The sequence below is a fragment of the Oryzias latipes genome, chromosome 5 (genome assembly GCF_002234675.1).
Source record: "Oryzias latipes chromosome 5, ASM223467v1".
NCBI lineage: Eukaryota > Metazoa > Chordata > Actinopteri > Beloniformes > Adrianichthyidae > Oryzias > Oryzias latipes.
The window spans coordinates 29,184,650-29,206,191 of record NC_019863.2 but is presented as its reverse complement, the minus strand read 5'-3'; the positions used below and the strand labels follow the sequence as shown (position 1 = coordinate 29,206,191).

The 21,542-nt window shown below is 40.8% G+C and overlaps 1 protein-coding gene across 6 annotated transcripts in view; it reads left to right on the top strand.

Moving 5' to 3' along the window:
- kif21b (kinesin family member 21B) overlaps positions 1 to 21,542 on the top strand; it is a 61,612-nt gene that overhangs the window by 25,722 nt on the left and 14,348 nt on the right. For 3 of the 6 annotated variants that reach the window (XM_020703542.2, XM_020703541.2, XM_020703545.2), the window contains exons 7-32: positions 47 to 162; positions 277 to 472; positions 1,495 to 1,684; positions 1,766 to 1,829; positions 1,915 to 2,145; positions 2,690 to 2,813; positions 2,887 to 3,019; positions 3,189 to 3,377; positions 3,452 to 3,651; positions 3,728 to 3,835; positions 5,194 to 5,510; positions 5,595 to 5,772; positions 6,105 to 6,308; positions 6,413 to 6,514; positions 6,772 to 6,937; positions 8,550 to 8,610; positions 8,694 to 8,742; positions 10,152 to 10,396; positions 10,740 to 10,808; positions 10,896 to 11,006; positions 14,138 to 14,176; positions 18,709 to 18,845; positions 19,693 to 19,873; positions 19,972 to 20,136; positions 20,562 to 20,679; positions 20,762 to 20,932. In XM_020703542.2, coding sequence (XP_020559201.1) covers positions 47 to 162; positions 277 to 472; positions 1,495 to 1,684; positions 1,766 to 1,829; positions 1,915 to 2,145; positions 2,690 to 2,813; positions 2,887 to 3,019; positions 3,189 to 3,377; positions 3,452 to 3,651; positions 3,728 to 3,835; positions 5,194 to 5,510; positions 5,595 to 5,772; positions 6,105 to 6,308; positions 6,413 to 6,514; positions 6,772 to 6,937; positions 8,550 to 8,610; positions 8,694 to 8,742; positions 10,152 to 10,396; positions 10,740 to 10,808; positions 10,896 to 11,006; positions 14,138 to 14,176; positions 18,709 to 18,845; positions 19,693 to 19,873; positions 19,972 to 20,136; positions 20,562 to 20,679; positions 20,762 to 20,932 — 3,864 coding nt within the window. The remainder of the gene's footprint in view (positions 1 to 46; positions 163 to 276; positions 473 to 1,494; positions 1,685 to 1,765; positions 1,830 to 1,914; positions 2,146 to 2,689; positions 2,814 to 2,886; positions 3,020 to 3,188; positions 3,378 to 3,451; positions 3,652 to 3,727; positions 3,836 to 5,193; positions 5,511 to 5,594; positions 5,773 to 6,104; positions 6,309 to 6,412; positions 6,515 to 6,771; positions 6,938 to 8,549; positions 8,611 to 8,693; positions 8,743 to 10,151; positions 10,397 to 10,739; positions 10,809 to 10,895; positions 11,007 to 14,137; positions 14,177 to 18,708; positions 18,846 to 19,692; positions 19,874 to 19,971; positions 20,137 to 20,561; positions 20,680 to 20,761; positions 20,933 to 21,542) is intronic. The other 3 variants (XM_020703544.2, XM_011475544.3, XM_020703543.2) reach the window with 2 other exon arrangements.

The following is a 21,542-nucleotide window of genomic DNA, read 5'->3' as shown; positions in this document are numbered from 1 at the left end:
TTGCACATGCTCTGTTCCTCCATGTCTAAGACTCTGATTCTGTTAGCTTGCGCTGGGAAATGTGATCAGCGCTTTGGGGGATCAGTCCAAGAAAGGAGGACACGTCCCGTACAGAGACTCCAAACTCACCCGACTGTTACAAGACTCCCTGGGAGGAAACAGGTATCACAGACAACCACTTTCCCACATGATATATTCTTTTAATAGTGTTGGATATGAGAATTGTCGAAGTCTGTGTAAGGAACAATCAAACGCCCGCCTTTTACTCCTCTGTAGCCACACATTAATGATCGCCTGCGTCAGCCCGTCAGACCGAGACTTCATGGAGACACTAAACACGCTAAAGTACGCCAACCGCGCCCGAAACATCAAGAACAAGGTGGTTGTGAACCAAGACAAGACCAGCCAGCAGATCAGCGCGCTGAGAGCTGAGATAGCCCGACTGCAGATGGAGCTGATGGAGTACAAGGCGGTGAGTGATAAGCTACATTCACGTGCGTTCAAGAACATGCTAAACGGGGGTTCTTGAACACGTTTAGCCCATGGTGATCACATTGGACACACAGGGAGGGGCTTCTTCTTTTTATTTTTCTAGTGTTAACTAGTCCATTGGACGCTATCCCCACTACCAAATCTGACTCCCTGATTGGTCAAAGTTCATCCTGGTCTAACTTTCAACGCTCCTTCATTTTGCAGATAGGGCTGGGTAATTTGTCTTAAAAATTTGCGTAGCTACATTTCAACGCGAACGAATAAATTGATTTTATCCATTAACTTAAATTTTACGTTTAAAGAGATTTATTTGTCATTTTTGTTTAAGAATGTAAAGGGACGTTGAAAATAAATCTATTAAAATTTGAAATTTAATTTGGTATGAAAAAAGTCTGCTTTATTTTTTTAATCCGTATCGCCCAGCTTTAAGAGGAAGAAAACAAAATGGACTAGATAAAAATAAGATGGTGTTGTAGAGGCTGATCCCTCTGCAGAAACTAATGTCACTACATTACAATTAAAGCCATTAGAGGAGCATATATGCATGCACTTAAGCTTTCTTTGACTATGAGGAAGACTAATAGAAGCAGGAAATTTTTAGAGGATGACATGGAGATGACCTTGTGAGGTCTCTGAATTATTATTTAGAGTCTAAGTGGAGTTTGACATGGAAAAATGAAAGTGAGGTTAATGAAGATGCTGCATTTCTCATGCTTGTTGTTGAAAAGAGCAGTCTGTGAACTCTGCTGTGTGCTTTGGGAAGATGAACTATAACGAGAGCTGGAGTTGACCTTGCTGTGTGAATGAGGAGCGAAGGCTGGATTAGATAGCGGCTCTCTGTTTGAGCTCGGAAAAAGTGGATTTTCTGAATGTTAAGCATTCAACGATTCAACAATGGCTGCTTAAAAAGCCACAGTCAGAGTCATTGTCTTGCAGAGTGCTGCCGCTCCTCAGGTGGGACCGAGGATGATTTTGTCCTGTTTGGTTCCGGTTGCCTTACAGGGGAAGCGTGTAGCGTGCGAGGATGGCTCTGAGGGCTACAGTGACCTGTACCAGGAGAACACCATGCTGCAGAGGGACAATGACACGCTGCGCCTCAGAGTGAAGGCCATGCAGGAGACCATTGATCACCTCAACAGCCGGGTGACCCATCTCCTGGCCAATGAGGTCAGCTCTTTGCTCACCAAGTCAGGTAAGTGAGAGATGACTTAAATGCCTACTACCATTATTTTTCAGTCCAAAAAAGTCATTTTCCAACCACTTTGACTTGTAGGTCAAGGCAACGAGGAGATCGGGACTCTGATTCAGAACTACATCCGTGAAGTTGAAGAACTCCGGTAGGAGCCTTGAGTTTTACTCATGAAATAAGTTTTTTTTTTTAAAGTGCTGATTTGCTGAATTCTCGTCTTTTTTTTTTTGTAGGACCAAACTTCTTGAGAGCGAGTCCATGAATGAGACGTTAAGACGGCAGATGGCCCGCCTCTCATCTAGATCCCTGTTTCCAGACTCCTCTCTAAGCCCTGCCCCCGGCCACCCCCCCGGCTCCTCGCCTGTTCCCATATCCATGGAGGCCGAGATGACGGACGTGCTGCGCCGCGCAAAGCTGGACATCGAGAGGCTGAAGAAAAAGGAGAGGAGACAGAGAAGGATGAGGTGAGGACAGCAGGAGAAAAATGGCAACTTTTCGCTTCTTGAAGACGTCAGTATGGAACAAAACGCTTGTCCAGCAAAACAGAACTTTTTTCGATCAAACCCTCAATTCTGTCTTCTCTAAGAGCTGCGGCACTATCTGGGACACAGGAAAGTTGTGATGCTGCCAGTGCTCAGATGTGAAACGGGTTTTAACACAAATAGGTCTCAGTCCGTTGACTTTAGGGACACACAGCAGAAGAGTACAGACAGGCTAAGTATAGTTTCAAAGTTGGAGTTAGAGATGAAGGGAGATCAGAGATGGGACTTGTATAAAGAGCCGGAATGGAGGATGAAAAAGAAAAATTAAGTAGATAACTTACCAATTAAAAGACAATTAAAAGAGGATGTTTGAGGCCTTTTTAGGCTTTTTCTCGGACAAAAGCAGAACCTTTTTTCTACAACTTTCAACGTGAAATCCTTTTAGTTTATTCCTACTCGATTAAGTTACACATATGCCTGTAAGTGTTGTTCCCTAAAATCATAAAGTGTTTGTCTCCAACTGCAGTCCAGAGTTGGAGAAAGGTCTGAAGAAACGAGTGAAGCTGCACACTCAGGAGAACGGAGAGAGCCGGCAGAGCGGCGAGAACGGACAGAACGGGGAGATCGACTCCGATGATAATTACACAGAGGTCAGTAGGTTTCAAACGTTTTAATAAACTAAAAAAAAGAAAGTGGTTTTTGATTGTTTGTCTGTGTGTGTAGGACGTCATGTCTCCTCTGCAGGAGGAGAGTGGTTGTGAAGAAGATGAGGATGAAGAGGAGGGCCGGGATGAAGAGGAGGATTTCGACAGTGATGAGAGTCTGGTGGACTCTGATTCTGACTCAGATGAGAAAGGTGCTTTCCTGAAGATGAATTTATGCCACTTTTACTTTGTCCCGTAAAGGTCCAGACTTTTCTGTCAGGAAATCCTCTTTAGTGATCTGTCATGTGGATCTTTATTCCTCAATTAAGAAATAGAAACAGAATTCAGAAGCAGTGGGAACTGATCTTTTCTGATGTGCAGCTAACTTCCAGGCAGACCTGGCAGACCTGACCTGCGAGATCGAGATCAAGCAGAAGCTGATAGATGAGCTGGAGAACAGCCAGCGGCGGCTGCTGATGCTGAAGCTGCAGTACGAGGAGAAGCTCATCCTGCTACAAAACAAAATCCGAGACACGCAGATGGAGAGAGACCGCGTGCTGCAGAACCTCAGTGAGTAGAACTTGACTTTGTCGCTTATGCTGTTCTGGCAGCACCTTCTCACCCATCACTCCATGCCTGCGCAGTGTCCATGGAAAACTACACAGAGGAAAAGGCCAACAAGATCAAGCAGGAGTACGAGAAGCGCCTCAAGGAAATGAACCGTGACCTGCTCAAGCTACAAACCGCACAGAAGGAGCATGCACGTCTTCTGAAAAACCAGGGGAGGTACGAACGCGAGCTGAAGAAACTTCAGTGTGAAGTCAACGAGATGAAGAAAGCCAAGGTGAGACGACGGCAAAAGAGGAAGAGAAGCCATCTGAGGGCTTAGGGTTTAACCAGGTCAACTCTACCGTTTTCAGGTGACACTGATGAAGCAGATGAAAGAGGAGCAACAGAGGAGGAGGATGGTGGAAGCCAAGAGAAACCGGGAGATTGCACAGCTCAAAAAGGAGCAGCGACGGCAAGAGGTAAACTTTGTGTCAACAGTCATTTACATGACTGTAAAACCTGAGGATTACAGTCTGTTACACGAACGATAGAGATCGCAAAAGTATTTGCATATGACATTCATGCAAGGTTCTGACTGTTGTGGCTGAAAGCTTTAGTGAAGGACTGAGTTTAAAAACTCGTTGCGTCGGCGAGTCAGCAGAGTGCTTATGTTATGTAATGGCACAAGCGGACCTCCATCTGTCTGCCAGTGGCACGCTGAAAACCTGATTCATGAGTTCAAATTTTGCAGACTGGAGGCTCATGAATGATAGCACTTTGACATTCACTTCTAGTTTTTGGGGGTTTTCTTAAAAAAAAAAAAGCGGGATCAGGGAGGAGTAAGTAAGTAAATCTTTATTTATATAACACTTTTCCCAGAGAGTGAATCACAGGGTGCTTCACAATGTGAAAACAAGATAAAACCAGAGAAATAATCTAGAATAGTACAAGATGGTTAAGGAAGGTAAAACCCAATAAAACATACTGATGCATTTAAGTAAAACACAGGAAAAAGACAAAGAGCAGGAATGTAGTCAGTCTGTGGTGCTTCGGGCGTCAGTCTCTCATATCAGAACTCCTCAATACTTATAAAAAGCAAAAGAAAAGTCATGTTAAATGATAACCTAAATGCACAAAAATGTACAGTGGTCCTTAAGTGCAAATCACAACAACAAACCACTCAACACACACACACACACATAAAGAAATGAAAGATTGCAACAATTAAAAAAGCAAAACAAATAATAAATAAGCACATTACATTTTAGAAACTAAAACAAATTTTTAAAAAATGGAATGAAATAAAAATAAAATGTTTTGGAAAGCAAAAGTAATTTCCAAAAATGAAAATGAAAAGTTAATGAAATGAAACACAATAAGAAATCATCACTGATGGGATGATGACGTTTGAATTTTGAGTTTTTTCAGATGCGATCACATGCTAATAAAAGTTTTATGCTTTGTTCGGTGCATAAAGTGTATAGCTTCATATCAAATAACTTTAGGTTGAAATGACAGACAAACATTATCATCCAATCGGCGATGTCCCATGATACATACCCTTTCAGTTTACGTTTAAAATAAAAAGAATTCGGAGAAAAAAATGTATATGAAGACTCTCATTCATCCAGGTTGGTTCCATTGTAGTAGGTTTAGGGGTTGTCATCTGGACTTGGATCGGACTTTGATCGGAGAACAAAAGGTTATTTCCAGAAATTAAAATAAAATGTTAGAAAATGAAACAAAAGAAGAATGTTGTTTTTGCGTTGGGTGATTTCTAAAAATGTGTTGAATAAAACCTAAAAGAATGCGTGTTTCTCCTCGTCATCCCCTTTAGTACCAGATCCGAGCACTGGAGTCTCAGAAGCGGCAGCAGGACCTGGTGCTACGGAGGAAAACTCAGGAGGTGACCGCCCTGCGGCGCTTAGCCAAACCCATGTCAGACCGCGTGGCGGGACGCGTGGCTCGCTGGAACCAGACTCCCTCAGTCACAGACTCTGGCGCCGATTTGTCAGCCAGCACCACAGCAAGCAGTTCGGAGCCCGAGAGCGCGAGGACCGTCAGCGGTTTGGTGCGGCAGTGGAACAACAAGAACAATGCCTACGGATATCTGGCAGAGAGTGAAGGGAGCGTGGACGGGACACGAGTCATCGGGTAGGAACGACTATTTTTTTACTGCTTTACTGCTTTTCACTGCACATGTGCACACTAATCATGTGTGTCACCTCTTCTGTGTAGCAGAAAGAAGCTGCAGCATAAGCCAGCAGGACTGGGCAGCACTGCGGCTGCAGGCAGACCCAGTTTCTCCAAGTCTGCTCGCCAGAAGTGGCAAACCCTGGAGCGCAGAATAATGGACATTGTCATGCAGAGAATGACAATCTCTAATGTTGAAGCTGACATGGATCGCCTCATCAAAGTAAGACCTATGTGGTGATTGTACATGAAAAATACAGTTTTTTAAAATGATCTTTAATGTTTTTGCTTGCAAAAAAGCAATGCAGGCTGTGAGATTCGAAGTATCAAATGAAAGTTATTAATAGGAGTTCCTGATATTACATTTGACTGACTTCTTCTGAAGCTATCTTCCTAAGCTCCTTGTGCAGACAAGTTGGATGTAGGAGTTGGAGCTACAGTATCAAAGCATTAAAGAAAAGATCCAAATGTAGAAAGTGCTCTTAAGCTCCACTTTTGCAGATCTGTTTTGCTCTTTTGCATCTGAAGCAGTGATTGTTTCTGTGTTTGAGTCAGAAGCGAGAGGAGCTGACCGTCCAGCAGGAAGCACTCTCACACAAGAGGGAAGTGCTGATGGCAGACGGGGAGGGCCCAGAGGCCGAGGACCGTCTCCTACTGGAAGTCAGTGAGGAGCTGGAAGTGCTGAACGCCAACATAGACTACATCAACGACAGCCTGTCTGACTGCCAGGCCACGATTGTACAGATAGAGGAGACCAAGGTATTAAAGCTGTCACAAACACAGAAACACACCTTTTTATTTAAGTTAAGCCATTGAGTGGGGGTTATGGGTTACTGATGACACCTGACTTTGTTATCCTGCAGGATGAGCTGGACTCAGTGGATACTTCCGTGGTAATCAGCTCCTGCTCCCTGGCTGAAGCACGCCACCTTCTGGACCACTTCTTAAAGGCTTCTATTGACAAAGTGAGTTTTTGTGCAGAAGATCTCAGAAAAAAAAAAACGTTTTAGCTTAAAAACAAAAAATAACTAGAGCTGCAGGAGAACGTTCAGAAAAAAACCCAACTGCAAAGCATTACAGTGCGGAAGGTTGCAACTCCACCTAGTGGTGGATATTTGTATTGCAACATGTTGCCCTTGATGCATTTCGCTATATAAATAGGTATAAATAGTTTGATTGTGAGTAATCATGTTCTGAAAGTTTCTGCCTTTTGTTATTTCAGAGTTTACAGGTAGCTCAGAAGGAGGCTCAAATCCGACTGCTGGAGGGTCAGCTGAGACAGACGGATGTGATTGGCTCGTCTCACAATCATATGATCCTGGATGCTCTCCGTGAAAAGGCTGAATACATCCCTGAACTCCAGGCTCTCATCCATAATGTCCAACAAGGTGTGTCCTCACCTGCTCATTTTTAGTAGCTTGCATCAAATGAACATAATGCTAAACTTAATATTTATGTCTCTCTGAAATTCACAGTACCGTAATTATACAAAAATGTTGGATTTATACAACATATGCATTCTGCTTTTCTCTTCATCTTTTCTTGGCTGGAATTCAATGAGTGAAAACTAAAGATTTAAAGAGCCAGTACTAGCTTACACATTTCAGTTAAACACTGAAAACACTAAAATGATTAAACACAGAGATGTTTTTGGGTGACACACAAAGGGTGGGCAATACCCAGCCTCAGGGGCGAACATGTCTACATGTTTTCTAGATATCATTGCCCCGCTCACGGCACTTTTTAAACGTGCCAGAGCGGGTTATGTTGAAAAAAAGAGCAGGAATACCTCCCTTAATATCCACCCTTGGTTTCACCTCTGCAGAAATTAGGTTAATAAAGTAAAAATTAAGAGATAAAAAATGCAATTTGCAGACAATATAATGTGATCTCTAATATGTCTTTAAATTTTCAAACAATTCATAAAAAAAATCTGTTCGAGCAGGATGTTAGAGAAAAGTAATTTGTTTTAAAAACAGATGGGCCTCCTTTTGGGGAAAATATTGCAGTTTTTGTTTTTAAATACTGTACATTCTGGGAGATCTGAGGAAGTTGAAGAGGCTTTATTCAGTTTTAAGACTTGCTTCTTCTAATATCCTCAATAGTCACTTCCCAGCTTCAAAAAGCTCATATGTATTGGTAATATGTTCATAAAAAACTAACTGCGGTTACATTTAGTTTCTAATCATAGAACGTGGCAATTTTTAATGCACAAAACACAGATATGAGGAGGATTTTGATGAAGAGGTACAAATGCTGGGGCAGGGACTTGTGCACTTTTCAGGTGAACGTATTTTCCTGAGGCGTCTTTTACACATCACCTGCATACAAGGCCAGTATCAAATCTATGTTAAAACAATGCACACTTTCACTGCATACGGATCTATCCTTTGTATTTTTAGCAAATCCCCGGCAAGGTAACTTATTCTCTATTTATGTACGCAACTCTCCGGACAGTTCAGATTATGGGGATGCTATGCTTCATGAGTTAAATGGGGGACAAACCAAAAAATCTACAGCTATATTAAAAAACAAGTTGCATTCACTACTGCCTGGACTGTATTTAATATGAGAATCCAAAGAATGATGAAAAAAAAAAATCTTCTTAAAAGGTCTGGAGGTTGTGGGGGTTATTCCTTTTAAGACAGGCTCACAGATTTCACTAGGTTTGTACTGTCACTTTTTTTTTTAGTAAAGTTTTCTTTACTTTAGAAAATAAAAGGTTGTACTTTTTCAGATCAAAGCCTATTAAAAGCAGCCATCTTGGTCTACCAACAAATGTGAGATTCTAAAACAGCCAAAAAAAGAATAAAATTCTATTCAAAAACCCAAAATTAGATACGAAGCAAAAGCGGAAAAATGTTAAAACAGGAACAGATTTGTTTGTTTTTCTACAGACATTACATTACTGACACCATGTTCAAATATACATTTTTGAAGAACAGATCACCTGAGCTGTAGGTTACATCAGACTGACTCAGACCTTTTTTATGCTTTCAGAAAATGGTTATGCCAGCACTGATGAGGAGCCCTCCGAGTTCAGCCAAGCCTCTGACAGCAGGTGAGCCTGAGACGAAAACTAAACTCGACGTCCTGCAAGTACAGAAAAGCATCCTTCCAATGCTCCATCTTTCTTTTTCCCAGCGTGTCTCAAATGAAGGAATCCAACAGCCAAGATGATTTCAAAACCAAGGTAAAAATGTACAAAATAGTTAACTGTTTGGTTTTTGGAGGCTGTAGAGTTCCACTCTGACTTTCAAAAAGAAAAATCAATGTAATAAAAGATGAGTATTTAGTAAAACAGTCAAATGTGTGCTAAATCCTGGATTGATGTATGCTGTAGTGGTCCTGCAGAAGTCCAAATGTCAAATACTGAAGAAAAGGATCTTCTGTTTGGTTTTTGATTCACATATTCTTATCTCCTGCTGCAAAACAAAGTTGTAGACCAGCTCAGTGCCTTGTGGTGCAGTGTCCGCCCTGAGACTGGAAGTGTATGAGTTCAAATCCAAGGCCGAGTCATACCAAAGACCCCTTGCTTGACACTCTGCAGTAAGGGGTTGTATTGGGGGTTAAACCACAGTGCGGCTGTGTCTGCAGCACACTGCTCCCCAATGGGGTGGGTCCAATGCCGAGAACAAATTTCACGCACCTAGATTTGCGACAACTGAAGTCGGACAGGACGTGCTACAGATACACAACGGCCGTGGTGCAGCGGTAGGGTGCAGCGGTAGGGCGGTCGACCCATGATCATAAGATTGCAGGTTCGATTCCCGCCTTGCACGCCCATGTGTCGAAGACACTGAACCCCACCTTGCTTCTGGTGGGAGGTTGGCACCAGTGTTCAGCAGCGGAGCCACCACCAGTGTGTGAATGTGTGTTTGCATGGGTGAATGGGACTGTGACTGTAAAGCGCTTTGGGCCTTCGTAAGAAGGTAGAAAGCGCTATATAAGTATACGCCATTTACCATTTACCATTTACACGAGATATACACTACAATTAACAAATAGTAGTTCAAGCACTAAGAAGAGAAAAGGATAGCAGAGGATGTAAATGGCTTTTTCTGACACGTTTTTATCCAAATAAATGTTCTGCAGTGAAATGATTTTTTTCTTAAATAGACCCATATATGATGCTGTCAAAAGAACAAAACAAAACGTGTTCAGAGAAAAAAGTAATTTTAGGATTTTATGTATTCAAAAAAAGCAAAACTTTATTTATACAATGCATAATAGCAAAAGCAACGGGCAAACATTTCTCTTTTGGTGTTTAAAGTCGCAGATCCCACGATCGCATATTTGCTGGTTAATTTTTGTCCAAACTTTTGTGTGTACAGTTCCTGTCGGTCACCTCAGGGTGGCAGTACAGGCACACATTTTAAAGTTGTGGAGAAGGCTTGTGGAAAAAACAATTTATATTTTTGTATTTATCCACTGTTATTATTTGTTTGACTTTGGTGGATCTTTTAATAACTGAAGAAAAGCCAAAGGCTTTTCCGTTTTGTTTTTCCCAATTTTTCTCTTTAAGGTAATTTAGTCTTTCTTCTCATCACACTCACTCTTTTGTGGTTCAGCCAACACAAATGATTTCCATATTCTACCCAGATGGAGCCGCGTCTGTCGGCCCAGATGAAGGCGGTGTCAGCAGAGTACCTGGGTCCAATCCTGGACCCTTTAACAGGCAGCAAAGCGCAGCACATCACCAAGTCTCTGGCTTCACTGACAGACATCCAGGAGGACGGTCTGAGTCTCATTCCAGGGAGCCCAGGGCTAAACCTGTCTCTGCGAGACTACTATCACAGGGACAGGGCGTCCCGCACCATCAGTCTCCCTGTCAGGGGACATACCTTGTAAGTCAGAGATTTAAAGAATCCATCGTCACCACAAAGGGAGTCTTTGATCTAAAAGTAGTCTGGAGACTGTTTACACACTACATCTATGAAATAAGAAGAAAGAAGGCAGATATGTGACTAATAAATCTTATTTGTAGTCTAAAATGAATGAAAGCAAGTCATTTTAATTACTCCTTAAGGACTTTAGATCAACATACGTGGTTGCGTAAGACATTTCAAACAGGTTGCTTGAAAGACCTCATAAACCCTTGCTGCTCATCCAACAGTTTCCATCTTTTAGTTCTTTTTTTTCCACATTTTATGCTTCTTTTTTTTTTGCTCTTGTCTGTTTGTGCATTAGTCCCAGGCAGTCGCGGGGTTATGAAACTTCTCCTATAACTAGAAGGAAGTCTTATGATCGCGCATACAGGTACACGTGAGGCTCAAATGCAGCACATTGTTTGACTCCCTTTTGTCATTTAACCCCGGTCTAATACATTTAACATTTTCTTCTCAGGCCTACTGACGGCTACACTCCTCCATCTTCACCTCCTCTAAGGAGCAGGAATGACCGCAATGTCTTCTCAAGACTCACCAGCAACCAAGCTCAAGGCTCGGCTCTGGACAAGTAAGTACAGTCTAGTGTCATTTCTGACCCCACTTTTTATCTTATTGATTCACTTTTCGTCCCTTGAGAAGTTTAAAATCATTATTAGCTGCCTTGAGGGTCAGGCCTTCTGACTAAAAAAGGTCCTGCTGAAGCTCCTGTACTGTTCCTCTGGGATCAGTGTGTATCCTCAGGAGGAAAATATCCTATAGTGAGAAACGTATAAAGAGATGAAATAAATCTGCAGTTATTTAGAAGATGAGCGGTGATGAAAATGCCAGATCAAAGGATAAAAAGATCTTGTCTAATGTGCTGCTTGAAAAAAATGTGCTCGTAAGTCAGTGATAATATCTATTTTGCATAGAAAGGAGGACATTTTCTGGTGCAATTTATGTAATTTCATTTAAAAAGCTGTGCATGCGCTCTGTATGTTGTTACTTGTTATGCCACATAGTTATATATTCATTTACATGATGATATGTAATAATAATAGAGATGTGTTCTTTGTGTCGTGTTGCACTCCATCACTCTGAGTAATTACGTGGAGTTTGAGGAGATGCAAATCTGGAATCAACGCTCTACTCGGACAAAAGAGACAGTAAATTTCAGCCAATGGTGCTGCTCATCAGTTCCTCGTCCTGTGTTGGTCACAAAGCCAGAGCATTTCTCAACTTTATAGACCCCCTTAATTGGTGGCACGCATGTTTCTGCAGATGGGCTAGGCTGTTGAGATTGTGCGAATGCATGCTATCTGTGCTAATAACTGCATGGCTTGTGTTCACTGGAGCCTGTGGCTCCTCATTATCTGGATCAGGAGTAGGTAAATGAGATGGCACTTGTCATCTCCAACTGCAGCTGTTGTTGTTGGGAGCCATGTTGGATTAACAGGAGGGGGGGGTGGGGGTGTTTCAGGGATTTTTGTAAAGTTGGCTTAAAAAAATGTTTTTTTTTGTCTTGCCTGATGCTGGAGGATGAAAAGCTGTGACTTTGTCAACTTTTTGCTCTTTTTGTTTTTATCTAAAAGCACCTGTGACACAATTTCGTTTTAGTCTTTGAAAAATGCACATTTTCATGTTTATCTCTTAAATTGTGTTTTTGTGATATTTTTTCATTTTCGTTGTTATTGTTATTAAATTGATGTTATAATAAATGATTCCGGTGGAAACTCAAAACAGAATAACAGAGTTTTAACTAGTTTTTATCAAACCAAATATTCACTTAAAATTGTTGTTTTTTGATTGCGACTTTGCTTGACTCAGCTTTTTCTTTGATATTGAAGTTTTTACACTTAAATGGTTTAATTAGGAGTCAAGCATGTGATTAAAATGTTAGCAGCAGAGTGAAAATGAAGGACAAATGCAAATCACGTTTCTCTATTGCTTCTTGGATGAAGAGCGTTCGTTTAAGGATCCATCTTTGTTTTAAATGACTTTTTACAGAAATAATGAATTTCTAAGGAAGAGTTTGATAACTTTATAGTATAGACTGTGGCTGATGGTAAATACAAAAAAGTGAAGGAACTACTCTCACTTGTGACACCACAGTATTTTCACGAACATTTGATTTTATAATTTCATGCTCTGAGAGAAAGGTTCGTACCGTGGAGGTGACAGACCAGCGATCATAAACATTCATTTCCTATGATTTTCAGTTGGGTGTCACACATGTGCTTGCATTTTCACTTCAGCTGTTGTGGGTGTGGCATGGCCTCTTCCCTCTATCCCATAGTCAACTGAATTCCCCCCTTTGCTAACTATATCCGCCCTCCCCGATACTTTTTTCATACTAATTCCTTGAATGTTTCTACTTGGAGAAAATATCAAAGAGCTAACTGACTTTATATTCGACCACAAAGGTCAGAGCAACTAAATTGTCTACGACTATTCCAGTATCTTTGATTACCGGTTTTCCCTCTTGGAACTCTTAAGGTGATGTCACACACCCACTATGTACATTTTGCGCATATTGCACAGATGAAAATTGGTCACATTTGAATAGACGTGGAAAGAGTGAAAAAAGTTATGGTGTTTACGTGAAATTTTCACAGATGGATCAGGAAAGAACCATGTTAAAACCACAGAAGAAGTACGAATAAACACGTAAATCAACATAAAATCCAAAGATGCCCAGTTTAGTTTAGTTTAGCAATCAGCTATTGGATTTTATTACTGATTTTATGTTTTTGTACAAGAACCGGTGTGAAGCCCATTGAGACAACTGTGTTGTGATATTGGGCTACATAAATATATAAATTTGCATCTTACAAAAATTATGCACAATTTGCATAAGATTTATGGAATAATTGTTTACAAACTAGGCAATTCTCAATCGATCCAGAATTTTGAACAGCCCTTTAGCGAATTCACCTATCGGCCGAAACCCTCGATGGCCGTCTGCGCACATCGACGAATGACGAAGGCAAGAAACACTTATGAATTATCACGCATGTATCACAAAAGACCTACATTTCATACGTGGAAAATGTGCGTAGTGGCTGTGTGACACGGCCTTAAGACTGGGTGTGTCGTTTCCTTTTTTTTTTTAAATGTGTTTGTTTCCTTGACACCACTCTCATCTCTAGTTGATGACATTTAGAGGTTCTTATTTTTATCCTAGATTTCTGACTAAGGAAACTCATTTGTAAAGGTCAAAAGTCAACCTTCATCTTCATGACTGTTATGACTAGAGGAATATTATATCCCTTTATAACCCAGTAGTTAGATAGTTTTTGTACAGATAAAGAATAAAATCTAGTGGATTTTTGGAGCTTTTTTTTGTCAAACTCATCTAAGCTGTTGTGCTCTTTACCTTGGTGTCAATTTTTTAAAATTAGACTTTAATTGCTTAAACCGTTGAGCATTTACTCAGTTTTAATTGCGCTTCTGTCACTCCTCTGCATGTTTTTGCTGACAGATCTATAAATAAAGGGAAACTAGAGGCAGATCTACTGGATTCATTCTGGACAAGCTTTTGTTTTTCTGACTGAGATTTTCTGCCAGTTTGTTCTTTGCCTCACATCTAAACCCCACCTACTAGCCACCCCTTCCTCTTTAACCCCCTTGCTGGTAACCCTTCTGTCTTTTCTTAGTGTGGTTAACCCTTTCCTCTTTCCTTCCCATCCCTACTTCTCCTTGCTCCTCTTCTGCCTCCAGGTCGGATGACAGCGACTCCTCGCTCTCCGAGGTGCTCAGGTAGAGGAATTGTGCCTGTTCTCCTGTTTTGCCTGCAAACTCATTTGGTGTCATGTGTCCTGTGTTAGACCTCCTCCTTCTTCAGGCCTCCATGAGTGAATCACTGTGCTGCATGTGTTAACTATGACCTTTTATGATGTCTGTGAGACCTTATGTTCTCATAAAAAACCTGCAATCAATCATATATATTTTTTGGATTTTCCAGACTGAACATATACAAAATGACATCACGACAAGGCTTTTCAGCTGCACACACAATGCTCACATTTTCTTGTATTGTTTTGAGTGATTGTGCTCTGGCCTTCTCAAACGTACTCCAGCGCCTCGTTTGGACAGCGTTTTTAATTGCTCTTTAATATGACAATAAAATGTCTCAGTTACAGTTGCAAAAGGGATCACTTGATATACTTTCAACTTGATGGCAAGTGTCTTGTAATGTGTATCTGAAGTAAACAGTAAGCTTTTGTCAGGTAAAGACCTTTGTCAGGTAAAGATGTCTTGTTGTTTAATTAGTTTTAATACTGGGAAAAACAATGACGTGCATAGAATAGAAAACTATATTATAAACAGCTGAGAGATGATAAATAAAACTAAAAATACATTTTAAAATAAACGATAATTATCGTCCAGTGTCTATGAAGCATAGTTTAATAAAATAATTATACGACTTTTCTGGCTTCTATGATTTTTCAAAACATTAATTTAGAGAATGTGTGTTTTTGCTCTGACACACTTAAGCTCTAAATCCTTTTTTTACTTTTATAGTAATAACAATTTGTTTAACATTTGCTTCTTGTGGGAATTTATCGGTCAAATGTCTAAAGTCAAAATCTACATATTAGCGTATTTTCTAAAACCTTTTTTGAAAGTGATCTTTCATGTTTTTTAAATTCGTAAATCCACTCACAAATTAGATTATCTCCCCCTTTTTTGGGTCTTAATGCAGAAATACAATCAACCTGTTGTCTTTGCAGCAAATGACAACCAGTTTAAGTTCAAACTGGTATAAGACGGTATTTACTGGGATTTTATACACACAAACAGAAAAATTCCACTTCAAAGCGTTACAGAAGGAAAACCACAGAAGAAATGGATGACTGAGGTAACGGTAAAAGGAAATTGGGTCAAAAGTTTTAAGATCATCTCTGAACACGTCAGACCTAAAGGGAAGTTAGTCCACAGAAACTGAAGACTAAACTAAGGAGCGCTCCTGCCAATCAGTGGCAATTACACGCGGAGAAACACTTACTTAAGATTTAATTTCAAATGCAAAAAATCATGACTGTATTTTTATCCATCATTCCCCACTTCTTGGTCTTAGGTTCTAAATATCTGCTCATTTCTGAAACTGCTTTGTACTGAATTGAGTATATTTTAAAATAATTTTCTCATAAACCTAATATCTAAACTGAGTCTCCTGTGTGAGGGATAATGGCCCATGAAGTGTGCATTATCAGAAATTAACGCACGCTGTGGAAGCCTGAAGAGGACGGTTGCTTCTGCAAAGTGCGTTCATTTTTGATAATGCACACTTCGAAGGCCATTATCCCATTTATACCATGGTCTCTTACAAAAGAAATAAATATTTGATCCGAATTTAATAATTTATTCTCGTTTCAGATCCCTTTTTTCACAAAAAGCGGACTATTTGTTAGGTGGTGCGGCTGAGCCGGCACAAACCTTGATTGCAGCGGCAAAGAAAAGCGATATATATGTTGATCATCACGATGGGTTAAAAAAAAACCATCAGTTCAGATAGAAAGTTCACCTCTTACTGCTTGTTTTTGTCAAGATGATGAAGCAAAAGTTTGTTTTAAAGAAGCCAGTGCAGTGATACAGAACATTTAAGCTATTTACAGGAACTTCTTTTTTAGGTGTGCATTATCATGTCATTGTTACTTTTTAATCCACACCTAGCAGCCAATCAGAATCGAGAATTCACCCGGACCAAAGCAAGAGTCACAATAATGTATTTTTTTTCTACCAATGTTATTTTGATATGATAAACAGTTGAGTGGGGATTAAGTCGCTCTCAGGTCTTGTCTTTAATATTAGCTTGGTTTCAAAATAATAAAAAAGTTTGTGTTTATCCAAAAACTCTCAAAAATTCCAAGTTTCTGAAAGTTTGCTTTAGAACATTTTGCGCTTCTATTCCTTAGAGCAACTGATACAACATAATCCTGGGATAACATCACCTGGATGGTTGAAAAGCTCCAAACAAGGATTTTCTCCTTTTCAGTTGTAACTTCATTTTTCTTTTTAAACCAACATCTATAAATAAATAAACCTCTTACCTAGATATCTTCTTTTCCTGTGTGTACTGCAAAGAGCACATTCTGGCCTCCCCTCATGCTTTCATTAGTGCTGCTCTGGCACGACCCCTGCTACATCCATTAGCAGCTCTTGCATAGTGCAAAACCCGCCTGACTATGATACCCTCTGCAGTCACTGATAGAACTGGAACAAGTTCTGCCCTTTTGAGCACCACACTCTTCAAAGAACCGGGAAGAAGTGTTACGGGAGGAAGCATTACGATATGTTTCTATTTTTTTAAACCAAAATATTGTGAAAATGTAATAAATGAATTGTTGACTGAAGCTCAACAAAACAAAAGAGATAAGATATGAACAGATTAGGAATGTGGGCGTGGTTAACAAAAACCTCCGTTGTTAAGGAAATCCAACCACTTTCTTTCACCGATTCTTCCAAAAATTACATGGACATGTTTGACACCCCCAGGTGACCTAAATCTAAAAGGGTTGCTATGAACATAAAACCAAGAGAAATCTGGCTCTGACCAGAGTGGCAGAAGCAGAGGGGGAGAGTATAGGGTGTGTAGCAGCCTCTCAGCCAGTGAGGGCGAGTAAATAGGGCGCCACTAGGGCAGGGGCGGGTAGTGCCACACAACACTGCTAGCAGCTATAAATTTGTTTTCTAATATATTTCACATAAGCACTAACATTAGCTGATAATGTAGTTTGAATTTTACAAAAACTGTTATGACCTCCTGAGAACCAGCCCAATAAAAACCAGACTTCCCACTATCCCACCCAAACACCCCAGATATCATTGGAAAGGAAAGGATGTCCTTAAGCACACAAGGTCTAAAAGTACAACTTTTAATGAGCCAAAGGACACAATTCAAAGCAAATGTCCCCTACAGAAGAAATAAATGGATGTGGTAGTTCTTGATAGGATTAGTTATAAACGTGTTTCTTTTTTAGTCTTTTGTCTAATTAAAATAGATTTGGTCTAAAAATAATGCAGTGGGCTGAATATGAGGGGCCCTCTTTACATCTGCCATCACAGTCTGGTTTTGCAGTCCTGCAAAGCTGCTTATCTGACAATCATATCAACTTGTTACATCTCTTGTTAGCTGTGTAGGAGCTTCCTGATGAGCTGCTGGAGACTGTACATGATGCTGCATGTGAGGATGATGACATCCTGCCCATTATGTGCTGGTGTTTATTGTCTAGAGGGGGCTCCTCTTTCCGACTATTAATATTCACTTGTTTTACTCAGTTTTTTTCTGTGTTGGTGCTACGTTGTACAACCTGAAATTCACATATGCATCCTTTTTCATCTGTCTGGTGAACAAGATTCTATTCTTTTGTTGGTTTCTTAGAGAAAGTGGTAAGAGGACAACTTAACTTGGGGCTTGGTATTTGACTTGTGAAGTGTGTGTGTCCTTTTTGTAACTTTAAATTCAGGCTGCACAGAAGAAAACCACCTTGTTGACACCGTTAATACTCTGTTCGCTCTGTGCAGAAACAAATCTGTTCCCTGTGTTTGTCACAGTTTTCTCCACTCTCTTCACATCTCTGCATCTCTTGTCCCACCCCCCCCCACACTCTTTTAAAAACGTGCATGCTCACATGCACACGAACGGCTACCCGTGAAACCCACCAGGGACCAATTTTTTCCACAACTGTTCCTCTTGTTCTCACCCTTTCTGCTCTCTGACTCACTCTGCTGACTGCTCTGCAGGCACTTTGGGACTCTGGCCTGTCAGGGACAAAGATTGGAGGGTTGTGTGTGTGTGTGTGTGTGTGGGGTGGGGGTGGTGGTAGAAGAGGTCCAGCTCCAAAGATTGAGTGCACATACCATTGAGAAGCTGTTTGTGTGTGTGAGACACAAAGAAAAGAGGAAGATGAGTAAAATCTGAAAGCGGCTCTTTCTGTGTTGCCTTAATTGGACTGCTGTGCAACAAAGTAGAGAGGAGAGTTGGAGAGGGAAGGTGCATGTGCTTGTGTTACGAATATTGAAGCAAAAGTCTGTTTAATGTTAGGTCATTTAAAAAAAGCAAAGGTACCATCAATGATAAATCATCACTGAATGGAGTTTAATTGGTGCTGTGGATGCTGTAAAGAGGTTTGGTCCACACAAACACACATTAGTATGTTTCTGTTTGATAGAAGAAACATGTTTTTGTGTGCATGATAGTGAATACTTTGTGTGGTATTTTGCATACTTTCTAGATATGCGGTTTTACACTCAGACTTTGACACTGTATTTGTGTTCCTGAAATATAGGGGTGTGATCAATCCCATTGGGGGTGTGAAAGGGGGTCGAACAGCCCCCCTGCAGTGTGTGTCTGTAGCCGAGGGCCACTCAAAGCCGGTTCTGTGTGTGGATGCTACAGATGAGCTCCTGTTTACTGGATCAAAAGGTACGCTCACCTCTGACAGAAACCTCAACTCGCCCTATTTTCATATTTTAAGCGAAATCTTTTACATCACAAAGTCGGACGTCAAATCTCTCTAATTTGACAGTTTGGATGGGATGTGCATTTGGGAAGGAATACCAACATTTGTCACACACGAGTAACACCATATTTAACATTTGTAAACACCATCCAAACGAAACGACAAGTTCCAACTGGATACAAATTAAGAAAAAACGATCAGCCGCACTAGTCATTCAGCTTGAATTTATGTGGCCAGACTCTTCCAGCCTTCTGGCGAGCACTAAACCTCGGCACTTTTCGAGGAAGCATAACCCACATGCTGTTTTTTCTGGTGATCAGCAGCTCTGGGGCTTCATCTATATCTGTCGCCAGCATGCAATTTATTCCTTTCGAAAGGCTTTTTGCAGTTCTTAAATGGTGTCCACACACTTTTTTAATAAATGCACAGAGCTGTTTGCATATACAAAACGTCATTACATGTGTGGACATTGTGTTACATCTACAAAATTCCTTTAAAAGATTTATGACCCCATAAAGAAGCCTCTTTTACATTTAGTTTGGGAGTTCAACATCATTTACGATTTGAATATCACAATTCTAGCAAAATGCAATTATATTAAATACTTCATGCTTTTTCCCCCCACCCTTTTCGAGCACAGTTTTAGTACAGACTGATGCATGAAATGAAGTCTGCAGTTTTAACAGGAATATTTGAAAGAAAAGCCTCCATCTTTTCCTCTGATTAAGTCCCAATGTTGGGTTCTAAAGGGTCTCACTTTGCTTTTCACATTTCTAAATGTAAACATTTTATTTGAACTTTCTCCTCCAGATCGTACTTGTAAGATGTGGAACCTGGTAACGGGTCAGGAGATCGCTACTCTCAAAGGACACCCAAACAATGTGGTTTCGGTCAAATACTGCCCTTCCTCTGGTCTGGTTTTCTCCGTCTCCACCTCTTACATCAAGGTTTGGGACGTGCGCGACTCTGCCAAATGTGTCCGCACGCTCGTGTAAGTTTTTATTCAAGAAAAACACTGAAGTGAACATTGGAATGAACCAACAAAGTACCATTAATTGTTTCTTCTCTCATCTGTCTTTGCACCCATAGATCTTCAGGTCAGGTGATTTCAGGGGACGCGTGCGCTGGCACAACCACCCGCACCATAAACTTTTCTCAGGGCGAATGTCAGATCAACCAGATAGTTCTCAACCCGTCTGGGTCTCTGCTTTACGCTGCTGCTGGAAACATTGTGCGCATGTGGGACCTGAACAGGTACATTGGTTCAGTCGCTAACGTAGTTGTAGATCTCCTACCTGAATTGAGTAATGAAATGAGTAAATGAAGTTATTCAGCCTGATTGAGAAATGGTTCAGGCATGCTCTTATAAGCATTCAGCAGAAGGAACTTTAGGAACTCATAAGCGACGATGACGGGAACCCAAGGCTGGTGAGAAGAACCATGCCCAGGATAATGTTTTAAACGCGGCAGCAGTTTTTGCTCTCTGTGTGCAGCTGTGTTCTCAGTTTTCTAACTTATCCAGGGAATTATTAACAGATTCGACCAGACAGGTTATGCCAAGGGTCTTTGAACAACTTCATAAGTATACAAAAATAAATACTCCTGCTGCCTGTGCCATTTCAAAATTTCAGCTCTTTTACGTTGCTGCCTGAAAAATGTGATCCTAATTTTGTGTATAGGATGCAAGCGACAGGGAAGCTGACAGGACACATTGGCTCTGTCATGTGTCTGACAGTAGGACAATCTCTGCTGGGCAAAGATCAAGTCATCACTGGCTCCAAAGACCATTACGTCAAGGTATGGCACACTTTTAATCCCGATCTGACACTTAGATTGAAAGTTTTATCCACTCTATCCTTTTGGTCAATTCTTTCTTCAGGTGTTCGATGTCGCAGAGGGAACTCTGGGTAATGTAGGTCCAGCCCATAACTTTGAGCCTCCACACTACGACGGCATAGAGTGTTTGGCCGTGCAGGGAGACGTGCTGTTCAGCGGCTCAAGAGACAACGGCATCAAGAAATGGGAGCTGGAGCAGCAAGAACTCACACAGGTCAGTTTGATTTAAATCAAGGAGCCTAAAAAAGTGCAAAAGTGTGATTTCTGCAGTGTGAGGGAAAACGAGCTGGAAGAAGAGTTTTATCTGACCTAAAAACGAGGATTTTTAAATGCATAATAACTCATGATCTCATCTCCTAATCCTAATGGCTCTACATACTCCAGTCCAGTTCATTCTCCAGAACAGAGACATTATTTTGTTTTAGAGACAACTAAATAAACCTTCATACTTCAGAACAATCTCTAGTGCATAATCCTTGAGGAGTGGTACATGCCATGATTGCTATTCTTACAACAATTCAGCGTAAGTAGTTGATGAAGAAGATTTTCAAGCAAAAGAGAAGAAAAATGTGTTGTCACTGTATGAAAAAAGGATGAGCATAGATGAGCAAAGTTGGGCATGGGGGCAGTTTCTCGGTTAATTTGATGCAGGAGATGGATGATGAGATGCAATCTGTCCACGTTTACAGAAGGTGCCTTCAATTTACAATTTCTGACCTGTTCTACAACCCTTCTGTTATGAAAAAAGTGGAAAAGTTCTGTACAGGTGAAAAGTCAGGTACAAGCTGGGAGAACTCCAAAAGCAAGGAAATCTTGACTTTAGT